The sequence below is a fragment of the Heptranchias perlo genome, chromosome 21 (genome assembly GCF_035084215.1).
Source record: "Heptranchias perlo isolate sHepPer1 chromosome 21, sHepPer1.hap1, whole genome shotgun sequence".
Lineage (NCBI taxonomy): Eukaryota > Metazoa > Chordata > Chondrichthyes > Hexanchiformes > Hexanchidae > Heptranchias > Heptranchias perlo.
This window is the reverse complement of record NC_090345.1, coordinates 15,455,617-15,480,497: the sequence shown is the minus strand read 5'-3', so window position 1 is coordinate 15,480,497 and position 24,881 is coordinate 15,455,617. Positions and strand designations below refer to the sequence as shown.

The 24,881-nt window shown below is 42.0% G+C and overlaps 1 protein-coding gene across 1 annotated transcript in view; it reads left to right on the top strand.

Annotated features, from left to right (window-relative positions):
* LOC137340384 (uncharacterized) overlaps nucleotides 1-24,881 on the top strand; it is a 156,856-nt gene that overhangs the window by 37,759 nt on the left and 94,216 nt on the right. The window contains exons 6-8 of the mRNA XM_068002804.1: nucleotides 926-1,060; nucleotides 6,312-6,469; nucleotides 18,129-18,226. Coding sequence (XP_067858905.1) covers nucleotides 926-1,060; nucleotides 6,312-6,469; nucleotides 18,129-18,226 — 391 coding nt within the window. The remainder of the gene's footprint in view (nucleotides 1-925; nucleotides 1,061-6,311; nucleotides 6,470-18,128; nucleotides 18,227-24,881) is intronic.

Here is a 24,881-nt window from a genome sequence, read left to right as displayed (position 1 = left end):
AAAAACTGTGGATGTCCAAAGGGACTTAGGGGTTCAGGTACATAGATCATGAACAGGTGCAGAAAATAATCAAGAAGGCTAATGGAATGCTGGCCTTTATATCTAGAAGACTAGAGTACAAGGGGGCAGAAGTTATGCTGCAGCTTTACAAAACCCTGGTTAGACCGCACCTGGAGTACTATGAGCAGTTCTGGGCACCGCACCTTCGGAAGGACATATTGGCCTTGGAGAGAGTGCAGCGTAAGTTTACTAGAATGATATCCAGACTTCAAGGGTTATGTTATGAGGAGAGATTACACAAATTGGGGTTGTATTCTCTAGAGCTTAGAAGGTTAAGGGGTGATCTGATCAAAGTTTATAAGATATTAAGGGGAACAGATAGGGTGGATAGAAAGAAACTATTTCTGCTGGTTGGGGATTCTAGGAGTAGGGGGCACAGTCTAAAAATTAGAGCCAGACCTTTCAGGAGCGAGATTAGAAAACATTTCTACACACAAAGGGTGGTAGAAGTTTGGAACACTCTTCCGCAAACAGCAATTGATACTAGCTCAATTGCTAACTTTAAATCTGAGATAGATAGCTTTTTGGCAACCAAAAGTATTAAGGGATATGGGCCAAAGGCAGGTATATGGAATTAGATCACAGATCAGCCATGATCTTATCAAATGGCGGAGCAGGCAGGAGGGGCTGAATGGCCTACTCCTGTTCCTATGTTCCTATGTTTCCATGCAGTCCAGCTAATTATACCGGGATGTACGCCAATGGTAGGCAAATTAGCCTACCCAGGAAATTCTTGTGTAACTACCTCTCCAGGCACTGGCAGGCACAATGTTTTTATTCATTGGCATAATAGTAATTGGCACAATTCACCATGTGAAAATAGTAATTGTGGTAATATACACAAATAATGTGAGATATTTTTCAGTTTGTTGCAGAAGGAACAAGACCAAATTTATTTGCAACATTCACTGGCTCAACTGAAAGAAAACACTAAAGTGTTAGAAGAGCATGTTATTTTCCTCAATGAGAAGGTGCATGAGAAAACCGAGGAGACTAAAAGGTAAATAATGAGATATGTCTTGTATTGCGATGCATTGTCCATTGTCATGTTCCAGACATACCAGAGTTCATGCTACTTTGGCCTGTTAATTACATTTTCTATTTGGTTGCTTTTTAAACTTTGATGTTTTTTGTTGCATGGAAGTAGCACAGACAAAATAGTTTCTCATGTCTGGGAAACAGATTACTGCGAGACTGAAAGAGTTGCTGATTTTGCGCTATCAATTTATTACATTAATAATTTGAGGAGTAGATGCATTTACAAACTATGGATTTGAAATAATAAGAATGATAACATCTTAGTTTTTAATTATTATCCAATGTTGATTGATTGATCGTAGCATGATGAAAATAACTTAACAGTAATAATTAAAGATGTGTCAGTTAAGTTGACATTTTAAAAGTACAAAACCAAGTGAAAAGAGATTCTTTTGTACCTAAGATCCTAACAGTGCATAATTTATAATAAGTAGCTATATATATATATTTAGTTAATGAATGAGACCATCTGCCTTGTTCATTTAACTGCCATTATGTCAAAATATTTTGCAAGTTCACTGCACAAAAACTGAAATTAAAATGACAGTATGGTATATTAAAAAAAACCTTCTGCATCACAATCAGTGTGTAAATGATCATTCATAATTTAACACCTTGTTATTTGTAACTGATCACTTAAATTTTTTCCATTTACTTTTCTCTTTATACATGCATGTTTCATTTTTTGCAAACATTACGTTTATTTCTGATGAGTATCCCTTACTTATTTTGAGCCATTTAAAAAATATAAAGGGCTCGATTTTAAAATGGTACAGCGGGTGCATTGGGGGTGGCGAAGAAAATCGCGATTTCCATGAGCAGCAGAAATCCCGGTTCCAGCAAGCCTAAGAATGCGCACGACCCAGAGTCATTTGGGTGCGCAAGCCATTCCCGAACCTGGAAGTCACACTAGCAAATAAAGCCAGCGGGACGATATATAAACAAGCAATTCAACTACTTGAATTGTACATGAATCTAATTAAGAGTGAAGGCAAGCAATTTCAACGCTGCCTCAGCGTGTTTCCCATGCTGTGTGAAACACGCCATGATGAAGGAGTCGTGTTTCAGCAGGCAGCCTTTTGAACATTTAAATGCCTGTTTGGCAGATGGGGATAAAAGGTGAATTATTGCAGCAATTCTCTCAGACAAACTTTTGGCTGGGAAATCTTTGTGTTTAGACTCAGAATTGTTCTGTTTACACATATTTACCAACTTTTTGGAGCCCTTCAAACTGACGCCATCAGGATCAGGGGCGTGATGGCTGCATTCACCAGTGCATCCGAGGACGAGGAACATCACCATCCTTGCCAGGCATGGCGTGCACTTCCACCACTTGTAGCTCCACAACACAGTGCTGCGCCACAGGCACCTGCACAAGAGGACAGAGGGGAACAACAGAGGGGCTGATGTCGCAGGAGGCACTTCCCTCATCAGAGGGTCTACAGATCGAGGCTGGCTTCCCACGTAGACAGGGTGCAATCGATTGCACACATATACCAATCCGAGCACCTCCACACGAGCCAGGGCTGTTCATCAATAGAAAGGGGTATCACTCCATCAACGCTCAGCTAGTTTGTGATCACTGCAAAAGATTCCTTCACATGTGCACCAGATTCCCTGGCAGCTGCCACAATTACTTCATTCTGAGGGAATCCAACATCCCGGTCCTCTTCCACGCACCGAACACTCTTAATGGCTGGCTCCTCGGGGACAAGGGATACTCCCTGCACACATGGGTCATGACGCCTCTGAGGAACCCCATCAGTGAGCAACAGCGTAGATACAACGACAGCCACATCGCCACCAGGTCTATAATTGAACATGCGATAGGACTGCTGAAGATGCGATTTTGGTGCCTCGATTGTTCTGGGGGAGTGCTTCAAAACGCACCAGCGTGAGTGGGTCGCATGTGTTGACTCCTGCACAAAATGGTGCAATAGAGAGGAGTACCAGTTGAGGAGGCCCCATGCCATTATCCACCATCCACATCTGCCATCCACATTAAGGAGGAGCAGGAGGAGGAGGATGAACCCATAGACAGAGCAGTGGCTCACCTGGCTGCTCGTGTGGCCAGGGAGTCACTCATATGTGAACGGTTCTCATAAGATCAGAAAGTGAGAAGAGTCCAGTCCTCACACCACCCGGAAAGACCAGCGCCAACAGCAGTAACCCCCCGCTGACCCCCCCCCACCACCACCTCCCTGCACAAAACAGTCCTGCAACTACACATACACCCACTGTAAAGTAACCCACTGGGCGGCATTAAGTGTCGCCGTTCATGGTGAAGCACATGAAAGGGTGCTATCACAAAAGCCAATCAAGAATGGGCAAGACGTGGCAGTAGTGGTGAGAATGATAACATTTAATGTGACTTTAACAGAAACCAAATATAAATGAAAAACATGACAGTCTGTCAGAAACCCTTGTCCATACTCTTAATGATCACAAATCCTTAGCCTGTCTCTTCCTACCGCTTCTACGTGGTGCATCCCCTGTGGCTGCAGCAGAGGTAGTGGCAGGTTGCTCATGTCCATGGCCGGACTGTTTATATGCTTTCGGCCTACACCATCTGGGTTTTGAAGCCCGTGAGGGCCCCTCCTAAGACTGCTTCACCTGTACCTGTGCAGGGATTGACTCGGCCACCTGGAGAGGAGGAAGCATTGCGGGTGCTGGTTGAGAGGGGGGCAACGGGTGAGACGTGTGAGTGCTTTGAGTGGTGTCCCCACTTCCAGGTCCCCTTTCGTCATCATCCTTCTCCTGGATCAGGCCCACATCACTCCTACCACCCTGCTGAAGAATAGTTTGAAGGACATGTATGATGCCTTGGAAGCCCAGTTGTAAAGTTTCTGTCTGCCTGTTTAAGGCGGCAGAATGTTGTTCCGAACGGCCGTTGTCAGGGCCTAAATGGACTCATTTATGAGCCATGCTTGAAGCTCAACAGAGGCTAGCCTTCTCTCAATCGCAGACATTCCCGCACTTACCTGCGACACTATCTCAGACAGTTGCTCACGTCCCTGTGACACTATCTCAGATATTTCTGCAGTTACATGTGACACTATCTGAGACAGTTACTCACGTCCCTGCGACACTATCTCAGAGATTCCCTCCAGTACCTGCACGACCATTCCACTAATGCAGGAGTTTGACTCCTCCATCCTCTGGGCTATTGTGGAGAGCAAATATGCTGCTGTCCCTCGATCATTCTCCTATTAAAGGATGGTCCCTGTGTTCAGCATCTGCGTCCAGCTGAGCAGAGCTTGGAGACGAGTGCGCCCATTGACATCCAGTCTCCACAGCTGCCTCTGCCACCAGTGTCTGCTCGTGCTCACCAGCAGGTCCTCTGAGGAAATGCCCTCTGCCATCACTGCGGTCGTTGAAGGGCCTGTAAGAGAACAGAATGCAATATTAAGCATCACCACGTTTGTGTCATGTTGCAATGAGCATACTGAGGTGTTCAACAAGCCAAGCATTGTTAACATCAATTCAAGTTATGTGTGATGAATGTTAAAGTTGTGTCACCAGACGTTTGTGGGGTGCCAGTCTTGGTGTCCCCGACGGAAGGCACTCGAGGGTGTGGCTGATCTGCAGGGCCTCCTCCAACTCGTCTGTGAGGACCACTATTTTTTGTGGCCCCCCCCCGCCAGTCCTCGCCCTCTTGCGTGCATTTTGCGCTCTCTTCTCCCAGAAGGGGAGAAAGTACAGACACGTGAGTGAGTGATGCTGAAGTGGCCATCCGATGAATGCATTGCTTTGGGTGAGGCTGACCGTGAAAGAGGTGCATCGGAAGGAGAGTATCAGACAGAGACATCACATTGGATCAGGATTGGGGTGAGTGGTGGTGGTGAGGTCACAAATGGGGATTTGAGGACGTGCAGGTAAGTTGAGGATGAGCATTAAATGGGTGTGAGGAGTGATGTGATGGAGTTGATGTGCACTATGGAATGCAGGAGAATCAGTAATTGTACTCACTTTTGCTGACCTAGTTAGGTCATTGAAACGCTTCCTGAACTAGATCCAGCTGCGGGATATGTTGCTGTTGCTGGTGACCTCCCCTGTCACCTCGAGCCAGGCCTTGTTGGTGGAAGTGGCAGGGTGCTTCCTCCTGTCGGCCAGGTAAAATAGTTTCTTCTTCCTCCTCACCCCGGCCAATAGCAGCTGAAGAGAGGCATCGCTGAATCTTGGAGCAGCCTTGCCCCAGTGCTGCTCCATTGGGTCTTCTTGCTCTTTGCTCCAGCAAAATCCATTGGAACAATGGCCCTTTAAATCCAGTCGCTCCTGCTGACAGCCTGTCATGAGGGTGCACAGTCTGCCCACAGCGCATCTTTCCGACAGCAAACCCGGAAACAAGGTTAAGGGGCACCAATTGATTCGTGATCGCATAGGGAAGGGTAAGCTTTTATTTTTCGGGTTTGCCGCGTGCCCCTTGACCCCCCCCCCCGCCCGCCGCTGCCATCCTGCCGCCTTTTTAAAATCGAGCCCAATATCTAACTTACGAGACATTAGACTACATAACTCACATGCTGCAAGGTGAATGGGATATGCAGACTAGCAACATAAGTTAGTCTCCGTTGTAAAAAAAATCACTGGTTACAAGTTCATTGTCTGACTAACACTCTATATTGTTTTTTGTGGTTAAAATTTCACCAGCAAATAATAAATGAAACATTATTTGGAGCTGTTTTGTATCAGTTATCTCAGTAGTAATAGGGTAGATTAATGCAGATCTGAGTGAAAGCATTCTTCCAACACTAATTGTAATCGCATTAATTTTGGTGTTGGCTACAAAGTAAAGTGCTTAAGAAGCAATTATATGCATGGGAAAGGAAGACATTCTTGAGGCAGGGTCCAGTGGCAGTAAGGGAGAGAAGAGAATGGTACAGAGAAAGAGAGTGAGAGAAATAAAATAGAAGAAAATGACAAGGGTTAGAGAGCAACAGATTGAGTGGCATCGTGAGGGAGAAATGGATATACTGCAACTTGGTGAGTGGGATTTGACACCTGCGATAGTTTTTTCTGGAATGTGATTGTTTGGACATGTGGCATTTTGAGGAAGCTCCTGTTGGGAGTAGAAGCAGTGACATTTTAATAATCTAGTGAGAATAAACATCCGAGATAATAGACACATATCTGATGTACAATAAACAGTACGTTATAAGACATGAAATCAGTGATCAATCTCTAAATTTAACCATTTACTTTCTAATATTTGTCAGGCTGCATCAGGACCATCAAGATCTACAGGAGGAGGTTGCAAAGCAAGCCAGATGCTATGAGGCGACCATCACAGACCTAAGGGCAACGCTGCAGACTGCACAGGGTCAAGTGGCCTCACTAAGCCAGTATAAGAAGGTCTACGACGAACTTCGAGAGGGTAAACCATGCCTCCTTTTTCCCGTCAAAATGATTTTCATCAAAGGCAAAATCTTAACTATCCTCTTACATTAGACAAGAGAAGTTTGAGGCAATAAATAAAACTTAAAGAAGATGTTTGGTGTAACAAAACCAAATCTATGAGCAGGGAGGAGTATAGGATTACTTTTTGCTGTGCTGGCATTGCTGGCTCCCAGGTGTTCACCTTTGATCTGGCTTCGGGCAAGAATTTTCGGAAGAGGTTTTTGATGACTTTTGACATAATCTGTGGCAGATCTTAAACATTTAGAGACTCCAAAGTGTGGCCCAAAATGTTGATGTATATTTTACATACAAGAAGTGATTGATTTACTGGAAAAAAGTAAATGGGGATTTCTTTTATTCAGTGAACCTTTCAGGGTTGCACTAATATTTTGCAACAGAAATCAAGTGCGCAATTTTAAAAGAAATCTGCTGGTGTGTTGGGGATGGTAGGGGGGGCAAAGAAAATCGTGCTTTAGAGGAGCGGGCAGAAATCCCGGCTCCAAAACGCCTAAGAACGTGCACGACTCAGAGCCATCTGGTGTGTGTGCCATTCCCGAACCCGGAAGTCCCACTGGCAATTAAAGCCAACGGGACAATATTTAAAGCAACAATTCAACTAGTTAACCTTGTTTAAAAATCCAAAAATGCAGTTAGGTATGAAGGCAAGCGATTTCAACACTGCCTCAGCGAGTTTCCTGTGCTGTGTGAAACACGCCATGGTGAAGGAGTCGTGTTTCAGCCGGCAGCCATTTCGACATTTAAATGCCTGTTTGACAGATGGAGATAAAAGATGAGTTATAGCAGCAGGGCACTCAGTTCTCTCAGACAAACTTTTGTCTGGAGATCCTTGTGTTCAGACTGAAAATTCTTGGTTTCCACTCAGAATTGTTCTGTTTACACATATTTACCAACTTTTTGGACCCCCTCAAACTCACACCATCAGGATGGGGGGGCGCGATGGCTGCATTCACCAGTATATCCGAGGACAAGGATCATCACCATCCTCGCCAGGCACGACTTGCACTTCTGCCACCTGTAGCTCCACAACACAGTGCTGTGCCACAGGCACCAGCACAAGAGCACATCGGGAAACAACAGAGGGAGCAACGTCGCAGGAGGCACTACAGAGGGTCAGAGGGTCTACAGACTGAGGCTGAGCTTCCTGGACCTCTCTGAGGAGCAGTGCATATGGAGGCTGAGAGTGAGTCACCAGGTGGTGGCAGACATCTGCAGCCTCCTTCATGCCGAGCTGCTCCCGGCTGGGCCTGGTGACATCTCATTACCCGTCACTGTTAAAGTGACCACTACCTTCAACTTCTTCACCTCCGGATCATTCAAGGGTGCCACCAGTGAAATCGCCCAACTCTCTCAGCTGCCTGCACACAAGTGCATAAGGCAGATCACCGACGATTTGTTTCGCAGGGCCTCGCAATACGTCAACTTCCCCTTGGACGATCTCAACCAGACAGAGAGGGCAGTGGGAATCCACTCTGTGGTTGGTTTCCCACGTTTACAGGGTGCAATTGATTGCACGCATATAGAATCCGAGCACCTACACACGAGCCAGGGCTGTTCATCAACAGAAAGGGGTATCACTCCATCAACGCTCAGCTCGTTTGTGACACCGCAAAAGATTTCTTCATGAGTGCGCCAGATTCGCTGGCAGCTGCCACGATTCATTCATTCTGAGGAAATCCAACATCCCGGGCCTCTTCCATGCACTGAACATCCTTAAGGGCTGGCTCCTCAGGGACAAGGGATCCCCCCTCATACCACGTGGCTCATGACATCTCTGAGGAACCCCATCAGCGAGCAATAGCGTCGATACAACGACAGCCACATCGCCAGCAGGTCTATAATTGAACATGTGATAGGATTGCTAAAGAAGCGATTTTGGTGCCCCGATCATTCTGGAGGAGCACTTCAATACGCACCAGCGAGAGTGGGGCGCATTATAGTAGTGTGTTGTGTCCTGCACAAAATGGCGCAACAGCGAGGGGTACCGGTTGAGGAGGCCCCATGCCCTCATCTACCATTAAAATCTGCCATCCACATTGATGAGGAGCAGGAGGAGGATGACGAACGCATGACCAGGGCAGCAGCACACCTGGCTGCCCATGAGGCCAGGGAGTCACTCATATGTGAAGGGTTCTCATAAGATCAGAAAGTGAGAAGAGTCCAACCCTCACACCACCTGGAAAGACCAGTGCCAACACCAGCACCCCCTTCCTCCCTGCACAAAACAGTCCTGCAACTACACATACACCCACTGTAAAGTGACCCACTGGGTGGCATCAAGTATTGCCGTTCATGATGAAGCACATGAAAGGGCGCTATTACAAAAGCCAGTTAAGAATGGGCAAGACGTGGCCCTGGTGGTGAGAATGATCACATTTAATGTGACTTTAACAGAAACCAAATATAAATGAAAAACATGACAGTCTGTCAGAAACCCTTGTCCATACCCTTCGTGATCACAAATCCTTAGCCTTTCTCTTCCTACCACTTCTACATGGTGCCTCCCCTGTGGCTGCAGCAGAGGTAGTGGCAGGCTGCTCATGTCCATGCCCGGACTGCTTAGATGCTTTCGGCCTACGCTTCTGGGTTTTATAGCCCATGAGGGCCCCTCCAAAGACTGCTCCACCTGCACCTGTGCAGGGGCTGACTCGGCCACCTGGAGAGGTGGCAGCTATGCGGGTACTGGTTGAGAGGGGGCAACGGGTGAGACGTGGCAGCTTTGAGTGGCATTCCCACTTCCAGTACCCTTCACCATCATCCCTCATCTGGACCAGGCCCACATCACTCCTACCACCCTGCTGGAGAACAGTTTGGAGGATATGTAGGAAGCCTTGAAAGCCCAGTTGTAAAGTTTCTATCTGCCTGTTTAAGGCAGCAGAATGTTGTTCACCATGAGTCTGAATGGGTGTTGTTAGGGCCTCAACGGACTCATTTGTGAGCCAGGCTTGAAGCTCAATGGAGGCTAGCCTTCTCTCCATTGCAGACATTCTCGCACTTACCTGCAACACTATCTTAGACATTTCTGCAGTTACGTGCGACACTATCTCAGATATTCCCTCCCATACCTGTGCCACCATTCCACTAATGCAGGAGTTGAACTCCTCCATCCTCTGGGCTATTGTGGAGAATGTGCATGGCACCTGTTCCAGTACCTTGCAAATGTGCTGCTGTCCCTCAATCATTCTCCTTTTAAAGGTTGGTCCCCGGGTTCAGCATCTGCATTCAGCTGAGCTGAACCTGGAAAGGAGTGCACCCACCAACGCGGACTCTCCACAGCTGACCCTGCCACCAGTGTCTGCTCATGCTCACTTGTGTGCCAACCCAACTAACTGATTACTGGGACCCACTGAGGTGTGAGTATCTGCGCTGGTGTATGGCTCACTAAGATGTGACGATGCGCCCTCAGAGACTGGCAGGTCCTCTGAGGAATCGCTCTCTTCCATCACTGCAGTCGCTGAAGGGTCTCTAAAAGAACAGAAGGGAGTATTAAGCATCATCGCAGATGTGTCACGTTGCGCTAAGCATACTGAAGTGTTCAACAAGCCAAGCATTGTTAACATCAATTCATGTTGTGTGTGATGAATGTTAAAGTTGTGTCTCCAGAAGTTTGTGGGGTGCCAGTCTCGGCGTCCCGAGGGTGCGGCTGATCTGCAGGGCCCCCTCCTCTGCATCTGTGAGGACCACTATTTGTTGTGGCCCCTCTCGTGTGCATTTGTGCTCTCTTCTAGAAGGGGAGAAAGTACAGATGTGTGAGTGAGTGATGGTGAAGTGGCCAACCGATGAATGCGTTGCCTTAGGTGAGGCTGACCGTGAAAGAGGTGCAACAGAGGGTGAGTATGAAACAGAGACATCACATTGGATCAGGATTGAGGTGAGTGGCAATGATGGGGTCACAAATGGGGAGCTGAGGAAGCACAGATAAGTTGAGGATGAGCCTTAAGTGGATGTGAGGAGTGATGTGATTGGCAGTGCAGAATGAGTTGGGAGCGTGGGGGGAGTTGATGTGCGCTACGGAATGCAGGAGAATCAGTAAGTGTACTCACTTTTGCTGACCTAGTTAGGTCATTGAAACGCTTCCTGCACTGGACCCAAATGCGGGATATGTTGCTCCTGCTTTTGACCTCCTTTGCCACCTCGAGCCAGGCCTTCTTGGTGGCAGAAGCAGGGCGCTTCCTCCTGCCGGCCGGGTAAAATAGTTCCATCCTCCTCCTCACCCCGGCCAGTAGCAGCTGAAGTGAGGCATCGCTGAATCTCGGAGCAGCCTTGCCCTTATGCTGTTCCATTGGGCCTTCTGGCTCTTTGCTCCAGCAAAATTCATTGGAGCAATGGCCCTTTAAATCCAGACGCTCCAGCTGACAGCCTGTCATGCGGGTGCACAGTCCACCCACAGTGCAGCTTTCGGATGGCAAATCCAGAAACAAGATTAATGGCCACCAATTAAGTTGCGATCGCGTGGGGAACGATAAGTTTTTATCAGTCAGTTTTGCCGTGCGCCCATTGACCTCCAGCCCCCCCCCCCCCCCCACACCGCTGCCCTTCTAAAATCGAGCCCCAAAAATCAAAACGCTTAAAGCCCTGCAGGGCAGCAACAGCACACATTCATTAATGTTATTTTAAAAATATTTCATCATTCGAACAGCTACTTACTCTGTATCATATATTGTGAACTTCCCCTAAAGTACTGCTTCGTGTAAAAATAATTTCATCTGATATTTAAAGTTCTGTAGTTTTCAGAACATTTAAATGAACATGTGATCCTGTGGAGATTCCATCAAATATTTATGTTCAATCGACATTGTGGGCCGACATTCCTCTTTTATTGAAAAATGAGTGAAATGCCTATTTTTCTCCATTGTTAATGAATTGCTAATGAAACTACAGAAATGCACAGCTTTGAAACGTATAATTTGTGAGAATATATTTTGTTAATGGCAGAATGAAGCAAACATATTGCAATAGTGATCCTTTAACAGCAGCTAATGAGCAACCTAACCAACATAAATGTCAATGTTTTTTAATCCAGCTATGGAATGTGCAGTATTTGATGTAAATGGATGAATGCCATCTGATTTAACGATGAGGCCCTGAAAGTGTTGGTAACTTCTGTAATGAAACAATGCAAACACATTTTTGATGGGGAGGACAACCCCCAACGGTGACATCAAGCGAGGCAGTATGACGCTGATGAAGTGGACACAGAGTCAAAGACTTGTAGGACTCAATTGGATGACCAAAAGAATTAAATAATTTAGCAAACATAAAGGTAATTCATAATATTACTGATAAAGTAGCAGCAGAGGACATATATTGGCATGAAGGAAAGTAATAGTTGCAGCATGACCAATGATCGTTAACCTTTTATTAATTTAGCACTATTGTCTTAATGCACGCAATTCATGGAAAGGTAAATTCATGGGACAGAAAAATTCTCTCTGTCTCTCTCCCACCCCTTCCTCCTATCCCTTTTAAATGTGTCCATTAAATCAATATGTTGTGACTATTGGCAAAGTTGTAGTTGTTAAAGGTACTTGCAGAAAATGCTGTGCTGACACAAGGATGTATTGAGTAAGCTTTTAGGAGGGAAATGAAGTAGTTTATGCAAATTTCATTATACACGGCATAATGGAAGAGAGAGAATGCTGCAAGGAGAAATTTCCAAACGTCAAATCATTCTGTGTTAACTCCACATGCTCTTATGATTAAAGACAAAACTAACACATAAATGGAGGGAAGACCATGGAACAGCCAGAGGCCCCATAGCATTAAACAGTTCACTCCTTGTTTGTTTGGGACTAAGCTTTTAGAAGGCACTGAGGCTGTGGAGATCACAATGTGTGTACAACTTCTGGTAAGCATCATATTAATGATATATTCCACGATTTGCAAGCTTTTTTATGTCAACCGGTCTATATACTAGTCAAACAAATAAAGTGAATGACTACTGTAATACTGTGGGTGTCTGGAAGAGTCTACGGCATAAAAGTTGAGGTCATGAATGACCTACACTTTCACAGGCACACCTCAATCCCAACTCTGGTAAACCTGAGCCTCCTTATTTTTTAATAAATTCTATGATTCTGAGGATGTGGACGTCACTGGCAAGGCCAGCATTTATTGCCCACCCCTATTTGCGTTGAGAAGGTGGTGATGAGTCTTCTTCTTGAACCGCTGATATTTTGCTGTACCAAGATAGTTGACTCTGTTGCACCCGCTGCCTGTGTATTACCAGCTGTGAGTAGTGCAAAATCTTTCCCTTTGTTAAGCTTACTAACTTCAGGTCTGACTGGGAGTAAAGTTTTTGATTTGACTCTGTATCTGTGGAATGCTGTATGAGCTTAATTAATGGCTTGGCAAGCAAGAACTTGGACTTTTTCTCACTTTTACTTGGCTTTTTAACTTTTTTTTGGAGAGGAAAAATATTCACATCAGTGCTAAACACAGATGAATTGTCTGTTGCTGTCTCTTCACATTAGACCATTTTTACTCATGTTTGCACTAAAATTAACAAAGGCAGGAACAAAAGGCTCCGTATAACAACGTTTTGGGGAAAGATTACAGAAAATGGTATTAACATTAGAATTGTTGAATATAATTGAAAGTATATCACTGTACAGTGATTAGTATCAACAGGTACAGTATGTGTATTATATGAAACTGAAATCTGTGGCATCATGTATTTATCTGATAAGATTAATTGTACTTATTAACGTCTACATCATGTATTAAAAAATAATTGAGCTATTTTATGAAAGAAAATGTACATTTATGAACTCAAAAGATTATATCAATGCTGTTCTGCTATAATTGAGAAATAACTGAACTAATATCATTATAATATTTTCTGTGATACTGTATCCAATTTTGTTAGTATTAGGGTGATTAATGACACCTTTGAAAGCCCTATCAAAAGACTTATTAGTCTTAAGAAGGAATATGATACAGAGAGGGTGTTTTATATAGTTTCTGTATAAACAAGGGAGCATATCATGTTCTGGTATATCAGAGTTTATTGGAGTAAAGCACTACTTTAAGGACTTTTTCCAAGTCCTTATTTTTCATAACTTTTATTGAATTTTTTACATCTTCGGCTAAGGATAAATTTTCTCATGGTTATACTGCAACAATAGGAATTAGTGAAAACAAAATACTTTTTAGAAAACTAGTTATCATCTATACATTATGCCTTGTTTTGTGACATGAAAATATAGCTTCTTTGTTGATTTCCTGCTGTTACATTTGTCTCTTAAATCAAGCATCTTTTATACTTCTAGCTTTCAGGTTTACGCATTTAATTTAAGTCTCTATTTTTTCTTAGATCGTTTAATTCCTTTGTGCTTGCTTACTTTGCCAGTATTTACTTTCTCCTTTATGTTGTTGCTACCTTTCTCTTAACCACCCTTCAGGCACTACTTAACTACTTAGGACAGAGGTTCCCAACTTTTTTTGCTGAGCCCCCCTTCCGAGATTCATGTCACATGTGTGTCCCCTTATTTCTAAGAAAAGGTGCTTTGTATAGAATTGAGGTTTCCAAACATTTTTTACTGAGTTCCCATTCAGAGATTTTCTCTTAAAAACTCACTACTTGTGGTTGTTAGAGCATCTCTGTCGTGAAGCGGTGTTTGCACATGGTAAATAGCTATGTTTTAAGCTGTTTAGTTGGAACCTTTAATAAAAGGTTCAAAAGCTACACAACTACAAGAACTTCTTGCATCAACAGCCATCCTCCAATCACACAGCTCCAGTACAGGTCGCAAAGGCCTTATAATGCATTGGAAAGTAATGCTAATCATTCTTTCGGACAAGAGAAGCAGTTTAGAGGGTAGACAATCTTTGACTATTCCCAACAGAGCCATTTAGGCTAGTTCCCTACCTCTCCACGTGTGGGGAGGTGCTATGACATCAAAACTGTAACCTAAATAGGGCAAGTTCATCTCATGCACATGGTAACAGGAAGTACGGGAGATAGGACTTTGCCATCCCAGGGAGAATGTGCACCATCATACAAAATGGTGGGAAAGAATACTCAGTGGTTTGAATTGGGGTGATGGTGCTCAGTTTCAGCATGTGATAGTTCACTGATCCTTGAATCAAGCCAGACACATAGGCGCTTTTAGATGACCAGGCAATCTTATTGTCCAAGAGTAGCGACCTCTCTGTGCTGCTCTCCCCCTCTATCATTCTTTCAGCGTTGGATGCTGGCTCTGCTGCGCAGGATTGTCTTCCCCACATTTACTTTACTGGAACCTTTAAACCGATAACAGACATATAGACCTGCATTTTCCTAGGTCTCTGCTGCCGTCGGCTCCCTGCAGATTGTGCTGTTTTATATTTATGAATGCAGCCGACAGCGAGTTGGATCACACATCTGCAGTCAGCAGCAGTCCTATCAAATAAAATTGCATTTTGTTTCAACCATACAATCATATCAATAGTGGAAATTTTTTTTAAAATTGGCATTATACATACAAGTGCACTTCAAAAACAAACTTTTTTGTTCCTTATTCACAGAGTCTGCAGACAGCTCTGATAGGTCCAACTCCACTTCTAGAAATAAGCAGGGATTCAAACATCCCGTGGTGTGCTGAGATAGCCCCATATTGCAATTCCTCCGGCTATAAGAGGCTGCATCGTTGGCTCTCGTACTTTCTTATTTAGGCCAACCTGCCCTCCTCGTGCCCCCCCGATAACCTTAGTTTGGGAGCTTCTTATTTTGGACTTACTCCATTCCGTTCCATGTCTAGTTTTCTGCCTGTATGTTAACCATTAGTCTGTGTTCACACTTAAGATTCTGCACAGAGTAGGGGTAATTTTGACTTTGTGCGATGGTATAAGACAGGCAATATCGAATCGGCAGCCCGTTTTACATCTCTCCCGATTGTTATTTCCACTGAAGCTATCGCACAAAGTCAAAATGACCCCCGGTGACTTTTTAATATCAGACATGCTGTTATAACTGATTGCTAGGTGATTTCTTTGTGCCATGAACAGTATGATTAAATGTGATCTTGCATTTTTTAATGTCTGATTATAGAGCTGCACGGGAAAAGTTTAAGAGCAGATTACTTACATGCCCTCTCAACCAGGGAAGAGAAGAAAGAAAGAAAGAAGTAAAAATACCTTAAAACAGAACAAAAGTATATTCTATTAGGGAAGGGTGAGGTCAGAGGGCTGCCCCAAGGTCATGGCTAGCATATTAATTTGCTCTTTATTCCTTATGTCCTTGCTCAAACATGTACACCCTCACACACATGCAAATACCACAGCATGACACACTGTGGGTCAGAGATCACTCCCGAAATAACAGAGGAGCTGATCAGCTCTCTCAGTGGTGAACTGAAGGACCAAGTTCCCGCGTTTGCACATGTGCAGTGAAATCCAGAACTTGTCCCTAGTAGTTTGCTGGCAATATGACAGCTTCGAATTAAAGGGCCATCGCATGCTACAATCAGAGGAATCATTGAAAAAGTGCCAACTCGCTTATCAGCTGGAAAGTAACTAATTACGCCACCAAACAGGTACACTTAAAAATACCAGGTCTAAACTAAGTTTTAACAGTGCTCTTAATCTTAATGCCTGCCAAACAACTAAACATTAACTTTTTAAAATGTGGAGTCTCATATTACTCCTTATTTTAATAGTTTTTGGTAATTTAAAACAAATTTTAAATTTTTTTTTACTTTTCCCTTCTGCCTCTTTAATTTAGTTATTTCTTTGGCTTCTTATTTAAACATTTTTTAAAAATTTACATTGACATCCAGAATACTAACTTTAAATGAATGAAATCCGCTTGCTTGCTTGAGCAATGCAGCCTGAATCTGTGGGCATGACTTCGCTTCCTGACAGATTTTGTGGGTGTGTCTTCTCCTCACAGACTTTTCCAGCCAAGCGGCAACTCACGCTGCTCAGAGGCTGGGTTGATAGCGCACATTTTGTTTAAAGTTCAAATTCAAGCAGTTGGACGCCACAGAGCCCGTTGTAAGTATTTTCGTTAATTTAACTTTCAGGAGCTGCGGTGAGCGTTGTCTCGCCGCTCTGCGTGATTTCTGGCCCAATAATGTCTTGCTATGCAGTTTCCATTACACATGATTGTTACTGCCAGAATTCTAAAGTACGATATTCCTTTGATCCTTTAAATGCCCCAGAGGAGGAATTAGCAGAGTCCAACATGCTGCCTCAAAACCCCCCCTTATCATGACTGCTGTACCAGACACAGGAGGAGGAGGTGGTTTGGTGTGTGAGTGTTATATTGCAGTTCAGCTAAACAATTATTGATCAGGCATAATCATATTGGAAAAGCTTAAATAATGCTCAATTTTATATGTACATATATATAAACATATAGATATTTCCTGCTTTCCATTGCTCACTTGTCTGTACTAAATACTTTTATTCATTCAATAAAAATTGTAACACTGAACTCTCCTCTCCCAATTTATATGCTATTTATGACTCTGGTGACATATTTTTGAAGAGAATTTGTTTTTTGTAGCCCAAGAAAAATCAGTTGAGATTGCTCCATGAAGTCACTTTGTCATTGTGATGCCATTCCATCTTATGGTCGCATAGTTACTAGGATCTAATTGTTTCCACATGCCAATGGCAGGTGAGATTGTTCAATTACATTGTTCCCATGGACCATCTCAATGCTCAAATAAATACTATTATTCAAAAGCAAGAACCACAGAATTGTCACATATGAATGGTCCATCCAGCCTGCCCCACACTATTGTGATACCTTGTGTGTCACAATATGTACATGTCCCACCCCACCCAAAACCATGTGATCTCCCGAGAGAGGCGAAAGACTAGATAAAAACCCAGGCTAATTTGGGGAAAGAAAACATGGGAAATTCCTCTCTGATCCTACCCCCTCCCCCCAACAGGGGATCGAAACTAGTCCAGGCGATCACTCTGGCTCTGATAATTCAATGCAGTACCTACCTTTTGTAAGAGGTGATCTCCGTCTCAGCAAGAAATAGGTCCAGCTCCCACTTGAAGGAATGCAGTGATTCTTATGATTTACATGATTACTATTGATGAATGTGATTGCAAGAATACGACACAATGATTTGGAACAGTTCTATGATTACTATTGCCAAATAATCCGTCTAAAAAGAGATTATTATCACTCATTGGGATTTCTGAGATTCTAGTTGTGGAGACTGCAGCCATTTCTGCACCAGCGAGTAAGGATTTCAGGAACACAGGCCATGGTGAATCCCCATGCTTTTCCATCCTTTCCATTGTGCATTATCTAGCCTCCACTACTTGGCTCACCTTCTTGCCAACAGTGTTAATGCACTAACTGGTGGGAAATCCAGAAGTAACTGTCCCTTGGCTTGAAATTCAAATCTGTGTCGCAAAGTCCATGCTGCATCACTCTTTTGTACTGTACACCAATGATAACATTTTATTTTTGCTTTCCTTAATCAAAATGGAAAAAAATAGCTACAACTCTTTGCAGCATTTATTGAGTTTGAAATCTAAGGTCTTGTTTTAAATGAAATAACAAAAATGCTGGAAATATCACAGTACATTGACCAGCATCTGAAATAGAAAAATAGGTTAACATTGCAGGGTGTGACCATTCATCAGAACATTTATTTTATCTTGCAAAGGTTTCCAGTACCCCATGGAAATGAAGAAGAAAAGCTCATTGTCAACAATTTTCACAAAACCTCCTGGGAACAGAAAAGCAGTTAAAGCAACAAGCAAGGTATGTATTGTACATTTAATTATAGTATTCAAGGTTAAAAAAAAATTGTCATTTAGCTTCACTCAATGTTTCATAATTTTAGGTGAGGCTACACAGTTACTGAAACAATATAGGTGATTTTAAATTTTTTTTAAATAAAATTTAAAAAAAATGAATAATTAATTTTGAAGAGTGCCACATGATTGATACTGTATATTGTCCTACTCTTGCAACAGTGTAGTTGTAAGGCACAAGCTGTAATGCATCTGTATATCTCATTAGTGTGAAAGCATTTCAGCAGTGCACTGAACATTTATCAACAATGATATCCTAACTCGCACCGAGTCCCATTCACCCATCACCCCTGTGCTTGCAGAACTATATTGGCTCCTGGTTCAGCAACGCCTCAATTTTGAAATTCTCATCCTTGTTTTCAAATCCCTCCATGGCTTTGCCCCTCCCTATCTCTGTAATCTTCTCCAGCCCTACAACCCTCTGATATCTATGCGCTCCTCCAATTCTTGCCTCTTGTGCATCCCCGATTTTTAATTGCTCCACCATTGGCGGCCGTGCCTTCAGCTGCCTAGACCCTAAGCTCTAGAATTCCCTCCCTAAACCTCTCCACCTCGCTACCTCTCTCTCCTCCTTTAAGATGCTCCTTAATACCTTCCTTTTTGATTAAATCATTTTTCACCTGTCCCGATATCTCCTTATGTGGCACGGTGTCAAATTTTATTTGATAACGCTCCTGTGAAGCGCCTTGGGACGTTTTACTACATTAAAGGCGTTATCTAAATGCAAGTTGTTGTTGTTGATTTATAGAGATACTCGATGGCAATCCACTGAATGTGCAATTTATTCCACATGTTGGAGGACAAAATAACCTAGGAGATGGTAGGTCCAGTTCACAAATGAAATAAATTCTGAGTGTCCCATTTGCATCATAGTGGAGAACAGCTTTCAAAGGGAACGTAGGATCTTTGAATTCATCGTTATATTTTTCAGGAGGGCTGGTGATATCGTTTAGCTCGGAAACAGGTTGAAATATAGTTGAGATAAACATCACCTTTCTACCAGCTGTAAAGGTTCTACATGGAATAATTTGGGCATTTGCAATCTATTTCCTAGTGGTTATAGGCCCACAGCACATAACTGCATGTAATTTGGGACAAACTGGTACTAAATTGGTAATTTCACATAGAGGAGCCTGGTTAGCAAGTGGAAAAATCTACACGGATCCTGTAAGCACACTCTTTTGAGAGTTGAAAAGTAAAGCTTTGTTGTGTGTCTTTGCTGTACTTGACCTGTATAGTCTTTGATGTTGACACTAGAGGAATAATTTTCCGACTTAATGCTACTTACCAGCCAGCACAATATATTGGAAATTCTGTAAAAGATTTTCTGACCATTATGGTTAGAAATTGTGCACAGTAAGTACTCGAGTTTCCATTCACGCTTCTGGAGGGCAAGGGAATGCACCAGCAGCATACAATTGGAGACTTGCCCCTTAATTTCCTTGATGAGCACAAAAAAAGTGTAAATGTGATTATGTTTGACTCTGTAATCTTTTAAAAGAGACTTAGACCAAGAGACTCATTTTAAATGTTGCTCTGTCTGCCTTTTGTTCAGACTGCAGGCACGTTGTTGCAAGCAATAAACTGTTGGAAAATCTCTAACTTTTTGCAGCTTGGAGTTTTGAAAGGCACAGCATTGTTCAGAGACAACAGATAACAGTTGTAATGTTTACCCACATGTCTGGCTGCTAGGCACTGTTTTCCTTTGTAATCAAAACTGAAGGATTGTTTCACTTTCTGATTTTAAATTGAATGTATAACAACTGAACTCTGGAAGGAAATGGGCTGCTCTTCACAAAGATCTGGGTTATTAAAGAGTTTTGAGTTCAGTAGAATCTAGATGCCAAATGACATTAAAATTGTGGCATAATACAGAATAATTTATGTAATTGTGATGTACAGTATATGGGGATTATCAAATACAGTGGAGCATTTATAGTACAATAAAGAGCAGATGTACAGCTGTTTCTTATTTACTTCTTTAAAATCTTTTGTTTTGTTTTGAAATCTCCATTGTTCCATTTAGATTTCCCAATAGGGTCAGATGGGCAAATTCCCACATTATGGCCTATTTCATTCAGGAGGGCAGAACAATCTGTCCTTTGGATTATTCTGCAACCAATCTTGGCTCTACAAAGTGATTGGCCAGTAAGAAGCTTGGGACAAGCTAACTATTAGACTTTCCCTATATTAAGATGAAGTTTTGTGCCTCAATAAGGTGAACCATCCAGCAGTCCAAACATGCATTCTTGAAATTCACTGTCAAGCAGTAGCAGCTAAGGCTGAGTGAGAGGTTGATGATCTCTTTGAAGGACAGGTTACAAGGTCATAACATAAATACACGTGAGGAAGGTCATTCAGCTCACCTTAGTTTAACAGTCTAGAAAGACCCTATAGTCCCTCATCGCAACATGTACCTTTTCTATACCATTTACTATCATATATACTTCTAAAAGGTCATCTCTAAGTTGCCTCCGTTCAAAGCTGAAAAGCTCAAGTTTCTCCAATCTCTTCTCATTACTCGGTCCTCTGAATCTAGGGTTCAGATGGCTCTTCTCAGAACTGTGTCTAGGGCCCTTGCATCTCAATGACCAGAAGTGGATACAGTACTCGAGGTGCAGTCTGACCAGAGTGTGAACCTGACTTTCTCTGATATCTATTTCAATGTTTTGGCTATATAGTTCAGCATCCCACTTGCCTTGTTGATTGCTAATCCACATTAGATATGTGGAGCACGAGTGTACAAATATCCCCAGATCTCATCCAGCTTCACCCTTAGCTATTTTGATACCTTCCATGGACTACTTATGTCACCTATTTTTTCTTCCTACGTGCAGTACTTTACATTTGTCCATTGTTCTGTCCACGTACATATTTTGTCCAATTCATTTGTAGTTCCTGAGTTGTCTCCTCAGAATCAACTGCTCCCCTAGTTTGGTATCATCTGCAATTATGACCAAATAATTTCCTTTCAGATAGCCTAGATCTTTTATCTATGAAATACCTGGGCTGCAATTTCCTCGGAGATGTTCCTACTCCTCTGCTGTAGCTTCATCAGAAACAGGGTTTTTGCCATACTTCCAGCGAAGTTACATTGATGGAGTGGGAGCAGCTCCAAGGAAATTCTTGGCACTTGTTTGAGATATTATTCTTCAGTGTCCCCAAAAGTCCTTGAAAACTATGAAGGCATGGAAATAAATCCTGTAAATAGCACTCAATTACTCAGAATTCAGAGCAGGAATACTGCATGAGTCAGTTAAATGATATGGGGGCCTCCTCATCACGAAGCGAAACTTGACTGTCACAGCAGTTTCCATAGTGGGCTTCTTCAGATTTAAAAAAAAATCTGCCTGTGGTTTTTCACTTGTACTGCAGCTGCAATGGGCCATAATTTGCTGTCAAAATAACAGTGAGACTATTGGCGCTCGCCGTTATTTTTGCGCAAACGCTAAAGCAACTTCAGGCGAGGGCAGATGGGCGGGTAAACGCGGAAATCCAAAAGTTGCTATCCGAGATGCGCTGCTCCGCCATTACCTTTGCAAAAACAGCATCTCGCTGTCTGCCTCACCATTTGAAATGCATTGAACAGTGTGAAGTTGCTGTATTTGTGCGGTAGATACGAACTAAACTTGCCACAGAAAGTTAAGTTTTGTCCATTTCAGTCTAAGTACTTTTTTAATGATATGATAAGTATTAATTACTGCCAGTCAACCTCTCTGACACTGAAAATTAACTATTACAATTGTGGAGTCTCATTCCTTCAGGTTTTAATTGTTGCAGATTTTAAAAATGTGATCTTTTAAATTATTTTTTTTTAATTTTTCTTTTCTGTCTTTTTTTTCTCTCTCTTAATCCAATCTTTCTTTCCCTCTCTTTATTTCTCTTTCTATACCTGATTTGACATTGAATTCACCTACTCTAATTTATGCTTCCTTCTCAGTCCTTGCATTGTTAATTTCATGATGCTTCGATCTGATGAATTAAGGAGATACACAGTTGCTTGCCCTGTTTACTCAGATCCCAAATGTCGTTTCCCTCGCTGTAATGTTACCAGCTCGCACTTTCAGCAACTTGCCACGCAAAAATTTTAAAACCTAAATTTGCAAGGGCAAATCTAACTAATGGCAGATGCCATTAGATGCCCTGTCACAGCAAATTATGGCCCATTGTGACCTGAGCCTTTAGCAATGTGCTAAATCTCAGCACATGAATACTTATAACATTCTGAACTACTGAACTTAATCAAATAGCCTTTCCATTACCAAGTTACCTACAGTAGCTCTGAACAAAAGAATAATCTATCAGGTACCAGTCTGTCTGATGGAATTTCTGTAGCCATCTCAAATAAGAATGTTCTTTTTACTGCCAGCCAAAGGGCAAAACAATACTACTACCAATCTTTGTAACTGAAATAGTCATAAAACTGCAGCCCTCATGGGAAAACGTGGGGAAATAGCCCCAATCAATTTGAAATCAAGGTTAGTCCATTTAACATGCTTCAAGCCAAATTTACCTTTTCAAGAAGGTTGTTCTAGTGAATATTGTTTGCACAGCAAGGGATTCTCTTCAATCCTGCAATTGACATTTTAAATTAAGTTGTCATTTTAAGGGTGTCATCTTTATCGGTAAAACAATGGAACGTTTGAAAAGGATCCAACCGCTAAGAGTAAACTGCTATCGACATGTAACTGATATTTTTTCCCTGTGAAATAGAAATGTATCTTGTCGAGAATGATTTAAAAGGTAAAAAGAAAGATAATCCCCCATGTCTTATTTTGACACTTCATTGTCTGAGGAATGAACCTGAAACCTACACTCCAATAGCTTTGATGTATTTCTTTTCTTACCCCGTTTGCTATCTTCTTTCTCTAGGTAGGAAGGTTACTTTTATATTTGTTCTGTAAACACTGTGAGAATCCTACAAATACAAAACATATGAAATTAACATTGGTTTAGTGCCAACGGGGCATCTTTAATGTAATTTAAGCCATTAAAGTCACAAATCCAGGATAATTGTAAGGCTTAATCATTTGTCGTGATTAAAGCAAATAAGTATCAACGGTGGTAGTTCAGAAACATTTAGTTAGTGAACTTTAATTACCAGCAGAAAACTGAACCTAATCCTGTATTTTAAATCATTTTAACTGAAGATTTTTGCACACTGGAAAAACAAGAAAAAAAATCAGGTTTTTTGTAATGTAATCTTTGCATTGTTATTGGCCATTGCTATGGCTGTACCTGTAAGGTTTTGACAGGGTACAAATACCACCCAGGTATTGTAAAAATAACTAGAATCATATAAGATCTGTTTAACAGCTACACCAATATTACTAGTATGTTTCTCAAAATATGAATAAAGAATAGTAATCTGAATTTACACCAGCTGTTTTCTGTTTTTTGGTAAATTGATTTAAATGGACGGAATATCGCAGGCACCCACGCCCGTGATTTTCCGATATGTGCTGGCTGTGTGCGAGACTCTGCTGGTAGTACAGGATTTCACAAAATTTACCCTGTAACTAACATTTTAATTTTATAGTGAAAATAGATGAAACGTCAAATAATAATCTTTTAGCAGTAGTTTATACTATTTATCAAGTGAATGTATGAACAAAGCAAAGCATTCATAGATCATTCCAAGAACAGGTTTGACTGTGTAGTTTACATAGAATAGCCCTTTGCTTTTATTACCACCCTAAATTTAGCAATTATAATTTGTTTAAAATTGATTACATGTATGCTCTTATATTTTTTTTCTTATATTTCTGTTAAATGTACAGCACCCCATCTGGTTAGTATCTATAAGCTTAACCTACATAACAGTCTGTTTTTTGTTGTACCACTGTGACAAAGATCAAAGGGTTTCAATTGTAAAATATGTAACTATAAAAACATGTAACTACAACAGTAGTAAAGTATAAGTAGATCTCTAAAGCTGGTTGGGATCATTTTTCCTCGGAGTGAAGGAACCCTGGCTTAGTTTGGATACTTAGTTCAGTTCAATCTAAATGGAACTGTGTGCATTAAAATTAGATAGATTGGAAATGAAACAAAATGCTGGAAGTACACAGCAGTTCATTAAGCATCTGAAAGACAGATTAATACTTCAAGTGAGACCCCTTATCAGAAATTATACGGTCAAAAGCAGATCCCATCTTAGGGCTGGCCAAAAAGGGGAGGGGAGAGCAACAGGTGGAGATCAGATGTGCAGATATGCTAACTAACTTTCACAAAGGGGCAACTAATAGGTTTATTGCATTAGATCTGAAGCCAAATACGAAATGTTATATCTGTTTTGAGGCAGATGAGCACAATTTAAACATGGTACAAACTACTAATAAATCAATTCTAACAGAAAACCGTTTACAGTGACGTTACTGCCACATACAAAGATTTTTTTCTGATATTTTACCAGAAAAAAGCCTTTAAACCAAAATGTTGTTAAATTGAAACATTGCCCACTAAAGGCCAACTGGCGTGATCCAAGGGCAGTTTCATACCCAATATAATGCACTCTGACTGCTTATTTAGAAACACCAGGACTGCCAGTTTAAAATATGTTTAAAATTCTAGTAGGTGGTATACTTAATGTACACCCACTA